The sequence below is a fragment of the Arachis stenosperma genome, chromosome 2, assembly GCF_014773155.1.
Source record: "Arachis stenosperma cultivar V10309 chromosome 2, arast.V10309.gnm1.PFL2, whole genome shotgun sequence".
Taxonomy (NCBI): domain Eukaryota; kingdom Viridiplantae; phylum Streptophyta; class Magnoliopsida; order Fabales; family Fabaceae; genus Arachis; species Arachis stenosperma.
In genome coordinates, this window is record NC_080378.1 from 120180863 (window position 1) to 120198254 (window position 17392).

A 17392-nucleotide genomic window follows, 5' to 3' on the forward strand; every position below is an offset into this window, starting at 1 on the left:
TGTTTGTAAGTTACTTAGCTTGTTTAAAAGATCTTTGTATGTGTGTGTGTGAAGTATTGTGATTGGTATTGTATGTATGCATGTTTGTAGAACGAAAGAAAAAAGTAATTTCGATTTTTCAAAGAAAACAGCGATATGGTTTCGAATTGAAGGTTCCTATTTTATTATTATATATGTATGAAAATGGAAGTCATCATAATATCTGCTCTGTCAAAGTAGCACAATCGAAAACGTGACATTCTGATAATAAAGATGTTACAGAAAAAAAAGCTTAATTATTAAATCATTATGAGTAACCTAATGGTAAAAATTTTGTATAGTAGCCTAATTAAATTTTGAATGGTATACCCGAATTATCTGATAGTGTATATTTTTTGTTTTTCTTTGATATTTTGTAATTTGATAGATCAAAACTTAATGTGTCGCGGATCGGAGTTTCAATAGACTATTATATACATAAGACGAGATTTAAAACTTCAAGACTTATTTAAGTGAATTAATAAACTAACTATTATATCAAGTCGAATTAGTTGATTTTATAGCGTATATAACATGGGTAAAAAATTAAAAAATATTAGTATAGGTAAGATTATAAGTTTGAATTTTTGTTAAAATTTAATTTTAATATATTAATAATGTAAATAAAATATTTCTCATAAATATTATATAAATAAATATATTTTAAATATATTAAAATTAAACTCTTTTATTATTGTGTTTATAGATTATCTGTATATAGATAGGCTTATCCATGCCCTAAATAATTATACTTGATGTGGGACTTTTTACCATGTTTATTTATTTCAAGAGAATATTCTTGCTTCTTTGAAAATGTTGTCCCTATGCTAGTTCACCACCAATTAATAAGGGTATATACTATGGAAAAGTATGAGGAGACAATAGTCTTATTGTACAACGCATACAATAGAATTTAATTGTAATTAAAATTAAATTATGGGTCATTATTTAATTTTAATTTTTTTTTAATTTGAAATTTGAATTAAATTAGAATTACCCTCATTTATAGAATCAAACCTACGAATCCCTCTTTCAAGACGGTGTGACCTCCGTTAACAACGAACTGCCGTCTGCATCTGTTTCAACCGCACAGCATAGGTCACCGGCAAGCACTGCGTCCCGTTGTTCTATTTCCACCGCCCTCTTGGATCGCCCAGTCCACCGCCCACCGCCGGCGCCCACCCTCTCTCTCTTCTCTTTCTTTCCTTGTTCCCCATTTCTCCCTGCCGTGTTCACTGACCCACGCCCCTGTTCGTGCCTGCCAGCTCCGGCGAGCAACACCCCGTGCAACCCAGCAGCGGCTAAGTTCTGTGCCGCTGCGACACCATCACTGCCCCGTTCTTCTTTCTCTCCTCCATCAACACAGGTTCCATCCCTTTCCTTGTCCTCGGTTCTTTCTATTTTATTTATTTCATTGCTTTTAATTATGGTTTCTTCATATAGATTAGGCTTAGGACTAGTTAATATCTGTTGCTAGATTGAATGTGTTTGCTGGCTGAATTTTATGGGTTGATTGCTGCTTCCATTGAACTTAATGCTTTGTTTACACATGATGCACACCATATGTTCGATGAAATGCCTAAAAGAAATCTTTTTGTTTAATTCTTATGTATGGCTAGCATTTGACTTAAATTCTATTCTCATGAGGCATTATAATTTACAATTGTGCAGTTTTATGTGATTTCTAATGATGTTGAGCTTGAATTTTGTTATGCACTTGTTTGTGATTTTTTTTATCAAAACACCAATTTGGTTAAAAATTCAGATGTTATTAATTGTTTGGTATATTTTTCATTATGGCATTACCATTTGGGTATATACATATGCACACGTCACCTTAATTACACATAATTATATTTGTTATATTATCTTTGTTTTCTTTAATCTATCATGCAGTCACCTTCACTTCTTTGTATATATTATGAATAATCATTGTATGTGATTCTTTCATTGTACTACAGGTTAGAGAGTGTGAACATCAAGTGCAAGAGTGGGAGAGCAAAGATTCTTGGGACATTGGTGTGCATAGGGGGTGCATTGTTGTTGACACTCTATAAAGGAAAGCCCTTGTTTAACTATGCTTCTGCAACTTCTATAGAAAAGACAGGAACAAGTAGTAGTAGTGGAAGATGGACCATTGGTGTTGTGACTTTGATTCTTGGAACACTGTTTTGGTCATCTTGGTACATAGTACAGTTAAGCATAAGCAAGAGGTTCCCATGTCAATACTCAAGCACAGCCCTGATGATCTTCTTTGGATCCATTCAAGCAGCTTTCAGAAGCTTGTCCATTCAACACCATGATTTCTCCATTTGGGTTCTCAATGGAAAGCTTCCGATAATTGCTGTTCTGTTCTTTGTGAGTCACTAAAGGAGATGTTCATTTTACTATGATTGTAGATGATTATTTTCATTCTAAAGTGGATGATTATTTTGAGTATACCATTTGTTGTATAATTTATTACCTTATTGTGTTGAAATAAACAAAAAATTAAAAGAAAAACTAAAATAGACCGGATGTTCATTTTACTAGGTAAGTCAATGGTTATTTGCATTGTAATTTAGATGTTTGTTTGATTTGGATTAGTTTTAACATAATTTTTCTGGATTAAAAGACTTTATTAAAAAATATTCTGGACCCATGTCTTGTCCTTTCTTTTAGTACAAAATTTGATCCTTTCACATCTAGCATCTTATATATATGTTCTATATATAAATAAACTAATTAAACATCACATATAAGAAAATTAATTTCTTTATGTAATATGTTCATAATAAAATTAAAGTAAGTCATATATGCGATAGTAAATATCTAACTTGAACTTCTTCAAGTAAATCAATGGTTAATGTTCCAAAAAATTAAACAAGTTGGTATTTTGCATATTAATATTATTTTTAATTTTAAAAGATTTAAGTGTAGTTCAGTCCTATAGAAAATTATACTGAGGGGTCACTCTGATGAAAAATAACCTTCCAAACCCTGCTTAAACTAACCATCCGATTTGTATGGTATAACCTCATGATTAAAATGAATTATTAGCCAATCCAAAAGCAACCATACATCTAATATTTAAGGCAACTTGTTTAAATTCAATTATCACCAAACAGAACAGCAAACTTATATTTAATTGATTCACTTATTCAGTCCAAAGCTCAACATGATGATCCTATTCACGTTTACAGTTATTGGAAGAAAAAAAAAAATTAAAACTAATCAGATACCAAGCTTAGTTATTTATAATGTAAAAACGTGTCAAATGACACGGGCTTCAAACATGCTAAAACTTTGTAACACAAAATATCAGTCCTTATAATATACACCAACCATCCAAGAACATACTAAAGTAACCATCCAAATAGTATCCAAATAGTGTCATGTAAACAACAATGGTCAATTAATTTACGTCAGGTTACATGTAAAGGTCTACACAACGAACGAACAATACTACACTATTTAAACCAAACTTTTGAATAACTTTGCGCGCCAACATAAAATCAACAGCAAACAAATACAACAGTAACTTATTCTACATGTTCCAGTCCCTTGAAATTGCAACAATGAAGTTTTTCCTTATGAAAAATCAAACAGCTTGGCAGATTCATTGCAAGTACAACTAGCAGCAACACAAATAGTTATAATCGCATTAGGAAATCTACCCACTAACCTCCCGTACATTCCCGACAACGCAAGGTACTCGTGGGTCGCAACAACAATGACGTTGACGTAACGGGCTTGGACGGAGGATGGAGGCCGCCAGGTGCACACACAGGGGTCCCGGTACTGGCGCCGAGTCGAGCAGCGACCCAGCCTCATGCGAGGCGCAACCCAGCCGACGTTGAGGCCGCCGGCGAACTGCACCCGTGTATCGCGACGGAGAACATCCAGGGGGGACGTCCTTGCTGCTGTCGGCGACCGAAGATGCTCGCGCAGAAGGGTGAGCAGTCGGCGGGTGCAAGGCGCTGAGGAAGGTGCGGGGTCAGTTGGCGCCGCTGCAGTGAGATGGTTATCGGAGGTGGTGACGGTGGGGTTGAGAGGGGTGCTGTCGGTTCACCAAGAAGGTATTGGGTGAAATTTGAAATTAGAATTAGATGGTTAGGATTAAAGTGAAACTAAAGGATTTTGTGATAGTAAGTTAAAAAAAATGGGTCCATTTTTAATTTTAGCTTTAATTGGGGCAAATAAATTGTTCATTGTATATATTGTATAGCTATCCCATTGTCTCCCTAGCGGGACTCATATACTATATACAAAAAGTCTTTGTAATTAAAGTATCCTAGAAACGAGCATGGTAGGAGTTTCCAAATGAAAAATAAATAAATATTTTTAATATATTAAAGCCATGCATAGGTGGAGGAGGAAGAGAAAATCACCTCTCTTTAATAAAAATGATTCACCCTTTTAATATTATTATGCTTCCGTGGGTCCAATGCAGATTATAATGTTACATTTTTATCCAATTATATTTGGTAGAGTAAACTAGTTGTCAACTCAAAAAGATTTAAATGTCACATCAACAGTTAAATAATGCTCAATAACAAAAACAAATTGAAGAACATCAACAATAATAATAATATATATTTGACTTATTTGCAAAACAACATCGTTATAGTACTAAAAGGAAATTTGCTAGTGTTTTAGGATGCATAAAGAAAGGAACAAAAATGCCTTTAATTAATTACCACATGGGAAATTATTATTGCAACCCTAGATAGCTATGAATGAATGAATGAATGGCATAGTATTACTAATAGGGAAGCAGGGGAATTATGCTTTATCAACTAGAAACAGTAACTATATTGATGAGAATAATTAATGAGATGAGTAGTTATGCTTCAAGTTTTATATTTTAGGGTTCAATAATATAATAATGCTTCATTCTTCATTGTTTAAAGGGATTGATATGCCATTTGCTAATTAATGCTTTGAGATATGTTAATTGCTCTCTATCCAAAAAGAACAGAGAAATAGTGTATCATCTTTTTGTTGAAGTCAACTCATTTTAATATAATATTATTGGAGAGGATGAGAGAACATTTACTTAATTTATATGTCACACTTTATCATTTATTTTATGTCAAATCATACAATCACCTTTAAATTTACCCCGTGAACAATAAATTAAATATAACTTCGTGCACATTAATATTTGTTATATATTATTTTTTTATGAATAATAGATTAATGAGAATATAAATTAGACTTTCAAAAAAATACACTTTATTATTATCTAACAGACTAAGAACTAATTCATCGCATATCTTAACTCTATTTGAGAGTCTGACCAAAAGATTATTGTACACACAAGACAGAATTCGAATTTCTAATATTTATTTAAAATTTAAACAGACGAGTGAACTGACTACTCGATCAACCTATATTGATTAAAAAATACACTATTGCAGTCTTGGATATCTCATCTATGTTGAGAGGGTTTTTTTTTTGTTCAAAATTTTCTTTTTGGTCTGGCATTTTTTGTTCAAGATGATTAGACCTCACCTTTATGCTATAAGTTGTATTTGGGCTTTTACCAAAAATTAAATGTCATGCCAAATTATTAGGTTTTTGTTTTGTACACAACCATGTCTATACCAGTATACCTATTCATTATTGGTAATACATACCCAAGAAAAAACATTATTTGTTATCATATATAGTTTTGTTTAAATTAGATTCGTCTAATAATTAGTTTATTAGTTCATTTAAACAAGGGTTGAAAATTTGAATATCGTTTTGCGCTTGCAGTAATCTATTAACCACCAACAAATTTTTAAATGAAATTCAAATTTATAACGAATTAATTTTTTACCTATCAGGTGAGAGAATACCAACAAAAAAAAGAAAAGATAATTTATGCAACAATATTCTCCTTTTCAAAATGTGAACTCAAAATTTTAATATATCAATATTCTAAATATATTAAAATGGACAATTTTCTACTCTAGCTCTTAGTCTCTTTCTGAATAACCATGTGTTTTTCCGGTTATTTATTTCTTGAAGTATATTCGGAAAGATATATGGATATTCCAACAAAATAAATAACGATCTTGTTGAGATTATGTTAATTAACATAGAATTTCCAAAGTCTTTGTTTACATGATACGTAACATGATCTTAAATACAATATTTTACAGTCTTTTTGTACATATGCTATTGCTACTTAAGCTAATCAAGTAACTAATTAAAAAAAATAACTAACACAAACTATCACTATATAAAAGAATTATATTTTAACGACGGTTAAAACCGTGGCTAATATACAATAATAAATATATAAAATCAACTTTTAATTAGTTAATATTAGTCAGTATTTTTTTATCATAAAATTAATTTTTTAACTCTAAGTTTTTTATAATCTGTTATTTAAAATTTAAATTTAAAAATAAAAAATAATTGATATTAACTGAAAATTAATTAATTTCCTAGTTATATTCATTATAACTTATTTAAAAATGATAAATTATTACATTTTTTTTCCAAAGGTAAGTTAACTTTTATTTTTTCAAAAAAGAAATAATATTGTCCAAAGAGGGACATACACATAGCAATTGAGAAATCCCACTCAGGATAACATAGCAAAAACAGATGGCTATTGCGATGATGAACAAAACATTAGGAAACGTACTAAATCCTTAGTAACAACTCAACAGTATCGAGCTACTACCTCAGTTATCTCCTCCACCGTCATCTTCTTTCCTTCAAACACTTCTCTATTCCGAGCTTTCCAGAGTTCCCAGCAGATAATCACAATTCGAACAAGTGTTTCGGTGCCCTGGTTTTTGGTGATGACGCGCATCCACCACGTCGCAAAATCAGGAGACCCATTTCGAGCAACAGTCTCAGCAGGGAAGAGGGTGTTCCAGGTTGCTGCTGCAGGGCCACAGCGATGGAGGCAGTGGGTGATTGTTTCATCTTCCACTCTGCATCTTAGGCACAGGGGCGATGTGTTTTCAAATCTGCGGTGGATGACATGCATCACAGGTAACCTTTCATGCATAGCCCTCCATAGAAATATCTGTAGCTTAGTTTGAATCTTTAATTCCCAAATCTGCTTCCAAATTACCTGATTTTGTAACAAAGGAAAAAGCTGTGCTGTTGGAACATGATAAAAATTGTAGGCGATTGTATACCCAGTAGCGACATCATATTACTTTCTTTTGTTCCAGATCCACTGTAGCTTGTCAACACCATCAGCATTCACCGGAATAGAGAGGATACGAGTTGCTGTCTCCGGAGGAAAAATTTCTTCTATCTGCTCTTTCTTCCATTGCCGATCCACTGTAAGTAAATTCTTGACCCAATAGACTTCTGTACCTATGTTGTTGCTGAAACTAGGAATAAATGGGTATGGGGGAGGTAACCAAGGGTCTGTCCTTATACGAACATTAGAACCCAAACCTATGCTCCAGCTAATACCTTTTTCCACAACTTTTCTTCCTTCTAAAAGACTTTGCCAACCCCAAGAAGGCTGTGATCCTTTATCGGCTGAGAGTGTGTTTGCATAGCGAAAATATTTTTCTTTTAGCATTCTGGTCAGTAGAGAATTTGGATTGATGGTAACCCTCCAAAATTGCTTTCCGAGCAGTGCTAAATTATGTACTCTTAGGTCTTTAAAACCCAGTCCTCCTTCTTTCTTAGGCCTCGACATCATATCCCAACTAACCCAAGCCATCTTGCGCTCTGAACCCTTTTGACCCCACCAGAATTGCATCAAGATCCGATGGATCTCCCCCAATAATGAATCTGGTAATCGAAAGCAAGAAAGAGTATACACCGGAATCGCTTCACCAACTGCTTTAATGAGTACATGCCTTCCACCTGATGATAGGAGATTTCTTTTCCACGCTTGAACTCTCTTCTGAACTTTATCTTTAATGGCTCCAAAAGTCGCTCTCTTCGAACGCTGGACCACTGATGGCAGTCCCAGGTATTTATCCTAGGCACCCACATGTCGAATATTAAGAGAACTTGCCAATTCTTGACGCGTATTAGTAGAAGTGTTATGACTGAAGAAAATAGCAGATTTATCGAGATTGACTTTCTAACCACTGGTTATTTCATAGTAATGGAGAAGAGTCAAAATGTTAGAACATGTCTCCTCTGAAGCTTTACAAAAAAGGATAGAATCGTCAGCAAACAATAGATGATTAAGACTTGGACTCCTCCTGTGAATCTGAATCCCCTGAATAGTCCTGTTTTGCTCTGCCTTGTGTAGCAGATAGGAAAAACCTTCTGCACAAAGAAAAAAAGATACGGTGACAAGGGATCTCCTTGACGAATACTCCTTGTTGGCCTAAAGAAGCCAAATGGTTGACCTTCCACCAGAACAGAGTAAGAAACAGTGGTGACTAACTCTTGAATCCAAGAAATCCACCTAGAGGCAAATCCTATCTTTTCCATGATAAACCATAAAAATTTCCATTCTATCCTATCATAAACCATAAAAATTTCCTGATAAATTATTACATAACCTAATACTTTGGAATAAATCATATTCCTATTTTATTTTGGTATATTTATATTTAAATAAATGGTCATTTATACTTATAAAAAATAAAAATGCTGACATATGTATTCATACTAAATCGAAACTAAACTTATATCCACGCAAGATGCCTTCCGTGTGACAAAAGTACCCTACATGTCACTCCAATCCTCCAAAGATAAAGTACTTTTGTCACACGGAAGGCATCTCGCATTGGTACAAGTTTAATTTCGATTTAGTGTGGGTATATATGTCAGTATTTTCATCTTTTATGGATACAAATGGTCATTTATTCTTTATATTTTATTAATCTCCTTGCATTAAAAGTTAGGGTTTAATTTACAGCAAAAGAAGAACATCATCGTTGGCATTGATTGGCATGCATCACATAATGTTATGTGTGCGTGGAAGAGAAGCAAAGAATAGTAACCCAATGAGGATTATTGATCTTTGCTGTAAGATTATCCAACTCATTTCACCATTTTTTTTTTCAAATTGGAAATTGCTTGACGCCATTGCAATCACACACCCTCCACACAAATTAAACTCAATTTTCAGTTACATTATTTTATTAATTTGATGATACCTTGTATCACTAATACAAGGCTACTACAACCTTATATATATACATACAAATTGAAGAGAAAGAATTGATTAAACAAAATGGAAGGCCAAAACAACAAAATGATTAGGAATAATAATTCTCTTCTCCTTCAATTATTTTCCTTCCTTTTATTATTATTATTCCCACAGATGATACAATCACAGGAGAAATCTTTTTCTCGCCAACCTTCTGGTCAATTTATTTTCACTCCTCATGAACGCTCAGATTCTGAACCTCAACAGGTTGGTTTTAATTTATTGTTAAAATTATAAACGATAATTAATCAACATTTCATGTGTCTCTCCAATTTCATGCATTTTTTTTGCTCTCTTGGGTGAGAATTATAGTTTTTAGTACTTTATGCATGTATGTATATCAATTTTTGACATGTGTTACTATATTAATTGTGTAAGTTTGTTAAATTTTTTCTATCTCTTACCTCTTGGCAAAAGTTTGCATATGTCAAAAGATTGATTTATATGTCTAAAGTAAGAAGTGTATTTCCAGTTAGGATCGGATTTTTTTTATATAAATAAATAATATATAAAATTGATTTTTTATAATATATATATATAAATTATAATTTATAAATTATGTTTCTATTATTTGAGCTAGCTCATGAGCTTTCGTTGAACCAAACTTAAACTTATAAAATAAGCTCGATTATTAATAAGGCGAGTCGTGAGTCAAGCTTAATTTTTTTTAGTTGAACTTGAACTTAATTTAGCTCGACTCAGTTTGTCTCATTTCTAGCCTAATTATAGATGTTGTCTTATTTCCCATCAAATTAAATAAGATTTTGATTGATTATGAAGTCATAAATATATCAACATGAGAAATCAATATGTCTCTTTTTTTTTTAATAAATATGGACTTTACACAATAAATTAAATATTTTTATTTTATTTTTTATTATAATATTTCATAAAAGTAGAGGATGAAGATAGTATTCTAATGAATAATGTTTAAATAAAATTAATCAAATTACGTATTTTTCAAATTTTAATTAAAAGACCGAAAATACTTTTTTTCCGTTTTAAAATAACTGTCTCTTTTACTTTTTAGGTTTATTTAAAAATTAGTGTATCTAAATAATAAACATTGATTTTTTAATAAAATTCAAAAGTGGAAACAACAGTTATTTTAAAACAGATAGAGTATTTAAATAGTCAAAAGTATTGGTAAACTATATGAAAGAGCAAGGATACTAAAAGATTACAATAGTATTCTTAGTATAGGCTTGAATCTAGGCAAATAAAAACCCTAATTGAACAAAACAAGAGCAATACACTTTTTATACACTTTAACAATTTATGAACAAACCAAACTTGAATAAGAACCCTAATTATTCATCATATTGTGATATTGTTATATGTTGTAGGTTCACATATCATTGGTGGGGAAAGATCACATGAGAGTGTCATGGGTAACAGAAGACAAGCATGCAAGATCAGTGGTGGAGTATGGAACAAAACAAGGAGGAGAATATGAAGCAAAATCAAAGGGGGAACACACTTCATACAATTATTTCATGTACCAATCAGGGAAGATCCACCATGTGGTTATTGGGCCTTTGAAGCCCAATACCAATTACTTCTATAGGTGTGGTGGTTTGGGCCCTGAGTTTTCCTTCAAGACTCCTCCACTCAATTTTCCCATTGAATTTGTGGTTGTCGGTAATTTATTTGCTTCATCCACACATTAATTTGTTTTTGAATCGTGTTATTTGTATTTTATTATATCACAAAATTATTTTTAAAAATTTAAATTTTTAGAGAGAGATATATAAATAATTTTAAGAAAATACTTTTTTATTCTTTTATTTATCAATTTGATTTCATAGGAAATAATAATTTTGTTTTGTATGGAATTTTTTAACATCTTCTTTATTTTTAACATGGATAATTGTTAATATAACAATTAAGCCTTTTTTTTCTTTATTCGGAGATCAAGCACTTAAATATTCCATTATCAAGTAAAGCTCCTAAATTTGTTCCCTCTAAAAAATAGTTAAGCTCCTAAGTAGCTAAGAAACTTCTTTTGTTTTGTTTTGTTTTTTTTTTTTTTTGAAAAAAAGGTTTTACGATAATTCTTAATCATTTAGATTCCTTAGAAGGGAGGTGATCAATGTCTGCTTAAATCCAAAGCAAATTAAGGTGGCCTTGGCATTTCAGAAAGGTCACTAGCTAGGACATAGGATATGGTCATCAAAGAATAATAACACTTTAAAGGCTTTAAGGTATTTGTCAGATCATAAAATTAGATGCGGCAAGTACTATATGTTACATACAATAATCAACTACTATAGTCATATATAAGTTTAATCCATTTAAATAAATATCATAAATTCAAATATTATCTAATATATACAATAATTTATTAATTAAACTTTTAAATAAAATTTAACTCTACAAAAAAATAGTCATTAATTTACTAAGTTCGAGATATGCTGGTGAAAAAAATCTATATGCTACTATTTTTGTCTAAGATAATGATTCATTTAGATAAATTAATATAAATTTAATTTTAAAATACTATCAGTAATTTTATATACGTATTCAATCACGTAATGTCACATCAATAAAAATAATTATATTTTATATTGACCGTGTGAATGATCATAAAAAAAAAACATATTACACGAGAGTGTAAAATGCATAAAAATTAAACTCAATTAATATCTTATAAATTATTTCAAATGTTTAACATTTTTTTAAAAGAAAAGAACTTGGATTGAGTAACATTGAGAACAAAATATTTTCATGCATGATGTAGGTGACTTGGGACAAACAGAATGGACAGCATCAACCTTAAAACATGTTAACAGCAAAGACTATGATGTGTTTTTATTACCGGGTGACCTATCCTATGCTGACACACAGCAACCACTATGGGACTCCTTCGGTCGCCTGGTGGAACCATACGCCAGCCAGAGACCATGGATGGTCACTCAAGGCAACCACGAAGTTGAGATCTTACCGATTACCGAGCCAACCGGTTTCAAGGCCTACAACTCCCGATGGCCCAATCCCCACAAAGAAAGTGGGTCCAACTCAAACCTCTACTATTCCTTTGAGGTATCTGGGACCCATATTATTATGTTGGGGTCATACACTGATTTTGATGACCAATCAGAGCAGTACACGTGGCTTGTAGATGACTTGGGGAAGGTTGATAGGAAGAGGACTCCATGGGTGGTTGTGTTGTTGCATGCACCTTGGTATAACACCAATGAAGCACATCAAGCTGAAGGTGAAAGCATGAGAAAATCCATGGAGGTCTTGCTTTTTGAGGCTCGTGTTGACTTGGTCTTTGCTGGCCATGTTCATGCATATGAACGCTTTGTAAGTCATAATAATCATACATATATTTCATATGCTCAAAACTCAGGTAAAGTCGACTTTAGATCAGGTGAAGTTGATATTTAAGAGTCGTTAGATGATTTAATTGATTTAACTAAATTTTCATCCAACGTCTCTTAAATATAACTTTACGTGAAGTCGACTTCATTTGAATTTTCACCATGTTATTTCAATATAATCAAAATAAATATAATTTTTTTTAAATTTTTTTAATTATTAGTTAACAATAGTCAAAATTTTTATTATTATAAATTTATTTTTTAAATACAATTTACTAATATTAACAAAAAAAGAGTAAGCTCTTTAGTTAAACTCATATAATATTTATTTATTAGGAAAGAATGTTTTAAAATGAGAAATTAATAAAATAAGAAGTTACTCACCATTAAATTTGTGATTTTTATTATGCGAGATTCATACAATCTTGACTCAAAGATGATATGATAATTAGAGTCTTATTTTTTTATTTTACTAATTTTTTCGAAGGAGCTTGATTCTATATATATTAATACCATAAAAAATTTTGTTGAAATGCCTTTAAATTATGTTTGGGTTATTATTTGTTTACAGACTAGGGTTTATGACAATAATGCGGATCCATGTGGTCCAATGTACGTGACAATTGGAGATGGAGGAAATCGTGAAGGACTTGCATTATCGTGAGATATTAGCTACTACTCTTGATTAATTAATAAGTTAATTTTCCGTAATTTCAAATGATTATTTTTATAGGGTTGTTAATTAATTGTGATTTTTGATGGAATATAATACAGGTATAAGAAGCCGGTAAGTCCACTCTCATTGTATAGGGAAGCAAGCTTTGGTCATGGAAGGTTGAGAATAGTGAACGAAACACATGCACACTGGTCATGGCACCGTAACAATGATTCTGATGCTTTTGTAGCTGATGATGTTTGGATTCAGAGCTTAATTAGCTTCAAAGAATGTTGGAACACACAACAACATCACCTTGTTGCTCATCAAGAGCTATGAAAAGATATATACACATAAGAGTAATTAATTTTAATTCTCTTAATTGTATTATACACAGCTAGCTAGGACTTAATTTATTATGTGTATTTTGTATATACACATCCATTTTCCTTCAATAATCACACTTAGCTTGTATAACCTTCCATATTTCTTTTTTTCTTTTTCTATTCTAGCAATACGTATTTTAGAATTGAAGAATAATCCTACCATCCTTGTATGTCCCAACTAACACAATTTCTTCCTTTTTTTTTGGATAAATAGAAGAGTTCTCCTTTCTCAATCATTTGAAAAATTACTGTATTTCAAGTATTTTTCCAATTTTTTTCAATAATTCAAAAAATAAAAAGACACTTTTTTGTGCCAATATAAAAAAGAAAACATATTAGATTAAAAAATAAGGAAATACAAAAATAGGTCAATCATAAAAACAAATAAAAAAAAACAATCTACGCATACATCAAAAAATCATAAAAACCTCAAATCAAATAGTATGAAATTTCTACATAAAAAAGAGTCATTAGACAATAGACATCATATTTTATGACATTTCTTCATGTTCTTAAACTCTAGCTAAATATCTCATATTTTTATTATTCCTCTTCACTTGATCAAATTGATTCAAAAATTTTGACTATTGTTAACTGATTACAAATTAATTTTTAAAAAATTTTATATTTATTTTGATTATGTTCAAATAACATTGCCAATTTATTACCATCAGTCAAATTTTTGCTATATCGGGAAAGGGGAGCACTAACCCACCAAGCCCAAGCCCAACAACATTTTCTCTCTAAACTTCTTTGTTCAATCCAACATTGACCGCTCAGCTCAAAAAAAAAAAAAAAAATCCAACATTGACCGCTAACATAGTTGTGAATCGTATTGTATCATAAATCATAATTAACAAGGATATAAAAGTGATGAAAAAAATAAGCCACTTGCGTGCAAATAGCCAAATATGATAACTTCACTTTCGCATTCATTATAGAAAGCAACACAAAACGCTCCACTGGGCTTTTGCCCACTTGTAGACCCAACAACAAAACCACCAAATTCTCATTTTCAACTACCTTTTTAATCCCTAAAGATGGTGTAGTAGTGGTGGATGAAACTACAATCTTTCATTCATTTTTTTCTTGCTTTTCACACTTTACAAAAGCTAATACCACATAAAAAATCCATGACTTATTCAACCTTTCTAGTGGAGACAGCCAAGCAAGCAAAGCAACCAAACTGTTATTATTATAATATTAAAATTTAATAATAACAACAAAGATAAGATCATTACATCATAATCATATTTTTTTATAGTACATCTCTCAGTTGCACCGGATGTCCAGGTGGACGGCCACGATTAACTCATCTAAGAAGGACTTACTCAACAATAACCATCTGCTTTGTGTAGGCCCATACGTCTGATCCAACGGCTGAGAAACAATTCCCATATTTCCCATCAGATCCTATCGAGTTTCTCCGCCTTGATCACGGGGTTGGCACGTGCTATCTCCTCTCTTCCCACCGTCTTAAAATCGAAAGCGCACGCGTGTTTCTCCGGGTACCTGTGGGCCCCGCAGAACGTGACACCGCACCTGCACTTGAACCCGGTCAACCCGACTCGTTTACGGCATGTAGCACAACGGTTCGGCTGAATCGGAGCTCCGGGATTCGAGCTGGTCGTTACAGAAACCGTTACGGAGCTCGAAGCTTCTAGCTCAACCGGTTGAGGAACAAAGGATTCGACGGCGGCTGGCGTTGGCGCCGGAGAAGACGACGTGGACGGTGACGGAGATGGAAAGGCGGCGACGCAGGAGGTTGCGGTGGCTGTGGCGGTGGAGAGAGCGTTCTCGATCGTAGATTTTGCGGATTCTTGTTCTCTGAAGCATTTGGAGCAGAGATTCATGGTGGCTGAGCTACCGAAAAACCCGCAGTTGTTGACACAGAGCCTGTGACCTTCAGGAGCTTGGCATGGATGTTCTTCCGCCATGGTTACGTTTCTAGATCTGAGCTTGAGCTTTTCGAATTTCTGCTTTTTCTTGTTTTTTTCTGTTTTAATTTTTTCCTCGTCTCCTTTCTTTGATGAGAAAATTCACAATCAGAACCGCTGTGAATGTTTTGAACCTGATCGGAATTTACAGAAGTTCATAAGAAACGTTAGCTATCTAAAATTTAGATTCAGAAAAATTTGAAAAAGCTTATTGAGATTCAGAGACTAGAAATATGATTTTGGTTATGGAGTGTTGGAAATATCTTGAAGATGAAGGAAATTTATAGAGAGAATTGAAGAGGAAAAACAATTGAAAACGTTGAGTTAGTTTGGATTCCGAGAAAATCGAATGGAAAAAATTGGAAAGATAGTTAAGAGTTATAACGAAAAAATACGGTATAAAAAAACTGGAAAAAACAAATACAAGTTGCAAAAACCATATACGGTTTTTTCTTTTTGGGTTATTTTTGAAAATTTTGTGGCCCGTAACCAAATACAGAAAATAAAGAGAACAAAAAACGACATAAATTTAAGAAAAAAGGGAAATTGCGATACCTGGTTGTGGTTTTGTTTGGGAAGAGGTTGAGAATTGAGGTTGAGAATGTGGAGAAAGAGAAGGGAGAAGGAGAAGATAATAAGAATGGTGTGAGAAAGAATCTTAATGGAGAAGGATTATTATTAACCGAGTGGGAAAAGGATTATGAGAGAAGGAGGAAGAAACGGCGAAACTAGACAAAATTGTAATAATTATTTTTAATTTATTAGTGTTAGTATTATTTAATTCTGTTTATATGATGTAGAGACTAGAGAGAATGGTTGATCTTATCAAAATAAAAGAAATGATAAAATAAAATAAATGGTTGATGATGCTGAGGTGAGGAAAATATGCATTATTGGCAATTTTTTTAATTATACAGTGTAAAAAAAATTAATTTTATTTGAGAGAAAGGGACAGGCTGGTTGTGGTGGTGCTCAATATGGATTTGGTCGCCACTTCAGCAACTTTTTTCTGATTCACAATTTCCTTTTTCTTCTTATTTTGGTTTCTAGAATAAATTCTGCTTTTCTTTATATGCTAATTTTTTTAAAGATGGGGGTAAAAGTTATAAAATTAATAAAAAAATATGATTCTCAGATTTTATAACAATTGAGTTATAGATTTTGTAAATATATAAATTAAAGAATCTGATTTTTGTTAAAATTTAGTGAAACATAAATTTAAGAATTAAATTTATATATTTATAAAAATTACAAATTCAAAACCATAAATTTAAAAGTTAAATTTGTGTACTAAAAAAATCTGATTTTATAATTTGTTGATATTCAACTACACATCATGATAAGATATATCAAATTCTAATATAGCTTAAAAACACAATTCATAGTTCTATTAAAATTGAAAAGTAGTGTTCTTTATACATATATGACTTTTTTTGGTACAGAGTTAAAAAAGAAAAAGTATATAATTATTAAGTATTTGAATAATTAATTCATTATTATACCAAATATATTCTCAATGTTCAAAGTAATTTGGAACACAGAAACAAATGGGAGTCGTTGCAGCGTGTCCGTGTCTGCCGCGTAGAGAGGCTGCGATAACGAAAGGATTAAAGGAATACCAGTTACTATTACTTTATTTTTGTTTAAAAATTAAAATATTATCTTTCTAGACATACTCATTTTAAGCATACAAAATTAATTTCAAATATGTAATTATCATGAAAATTTCCAGATCATAGTTATTATTATAAATTTAATTTTAATATATGTTATATCAGTAAAAATAATTATCTTTTATATTAATTATCTGTATAAAATATTTTATACGACTAATATATTAAAATTGAATTTTACTATTATATAATGTCTATCAGTATATTTAAACTTAATTTGGTAAAATTTTTATTTTTTAAAAATAGTTTATAAAAGTTAATTTTTAAAAGATGATT

At 31.7% G+C, this 17392-nt stretch overlaps 3 protein-coding genes across 3 annotated transcripts; 2 read left to right on the forward strand and 1 right to left on the reverse strand.

The window, feature by feature from the left end:
- The first annotated feature begins 773 nt into the window (after nt 1-773).
- On the forward strand, nt 774-2388 carry LOC130963632 (WAT1-related protein At3g30340-like). The gene is made up of 3 exons (XM_057889737.1): nt 774-844; nt 1802-1831; nt 1980-2388. Exons 1-3 carry the CDS (start codon nt 774-776, stop codon nt 2386-2388), a joined length of 510 nt encoding a protein of 169 aa, XP_057745720.1.
- Nucleotides 2389-9172: 6784 nt separating this feature from the next.
- LOC130961698 (purple acid phosphatase 22-like) lies at nt 9173-13597 on the forward strand. The gene is made up of 5 exons (XM_057887679.1): nt 9173-9346; nt 10486-10780; nt 11880-12448; nt 13037-13125; nt 13240-13597. The coding sequence occupies exons 1-5, from the start codon at nt 9185-9187 to the stop codon at nt 13457-13459; spliced, it is 1335 nt and encodes a 444-aa protein (XP_057743662.1). The 5' UTR covers nt 9173-9184; the 3' UTR covers nt 13460-13597.
- Nucleotides 13598-14673: 1076 nt separating this feature from the next.
- On the reverse strand, nt 14674-16254 carry LOC130961054 (zinc finger A20 and AN1 domain-containing stress-associated protein 4-like). The gene is made up of 2 exons (XM_057886698.1): nt 15999-16254; nt 14674-15577 (listed from the first exon to the last, which is right to left on the reverse strand). Exon 2 carries the CDS (start codon nt 15441-15443, stop codon nt 14913-14915), a length of 531 nt encoding a protein of 176 aa, XP_057742681.1. The 5' UTR covers nt 15444-15577; nt 15999-16254; the 3' UTR covers nt 14674-14912.
- Nucleotides 16255-17392: the final 1138 nt, after the last annotated feature.

What these genes read in the sequence shown, in the direction of transcription:
- LOC130961054 (XM_057886698.1), bottom strand. Translation starts at nt 15,443, where the DNA reads ATGGCGGAAGAACATCCATGCCAAGCTCCTGAAGGTCACAGGCTCTGT.
- LOC130961698 (XM_057887679.1), top strand. Translation starts at nt 9,185, where the DNA reads ATGATTAGGAATAATAATTCTCTTCTCCTTCAATTATTTTCCTTCCTT. An exon ending in CATTGAATTTGTGGTTGTCG is followed by an intron (nt 10,781 to 11,879) that starts GTAATTTATTTG and finishes TGCATGATGTAG; the next exon opens with GTGACTTGGGACAAACAGAA. An exon ending in CGTGAAGGACTTGCATTATC is followed by an intron (nt 13,126 to 13,239) that starts GTGAGATATTAG and finishes AATATAATACAG; the next exon opens with GTATAAGAAGCCGGTAAGTC.
- LOC130963632 (XM_057889737.1), top strand. Translation starts at nt 774, where the DNA reads ATGTGGGACTTTTTACCATGTTTATTTATTTCAAGAGAATATTCTTGC. An exon ending in TTTGAAAATGTTGTCCCTAT is followed by an intron (nt 845 to 1,801) that starts GCTAGTTCACCA and finishes TTAATTGTTTGG; the next exon opens with TATATTTTTCATTATGGCAT. An exon ending in ATTATGGCATTACCATTTGG is followed by an intron (nt 1,832 to 1,979) that starts GTATATACATAT and finishes ATTGTACTACAG; the next exon opens with GTTAGAGAGTGTGAACATCA.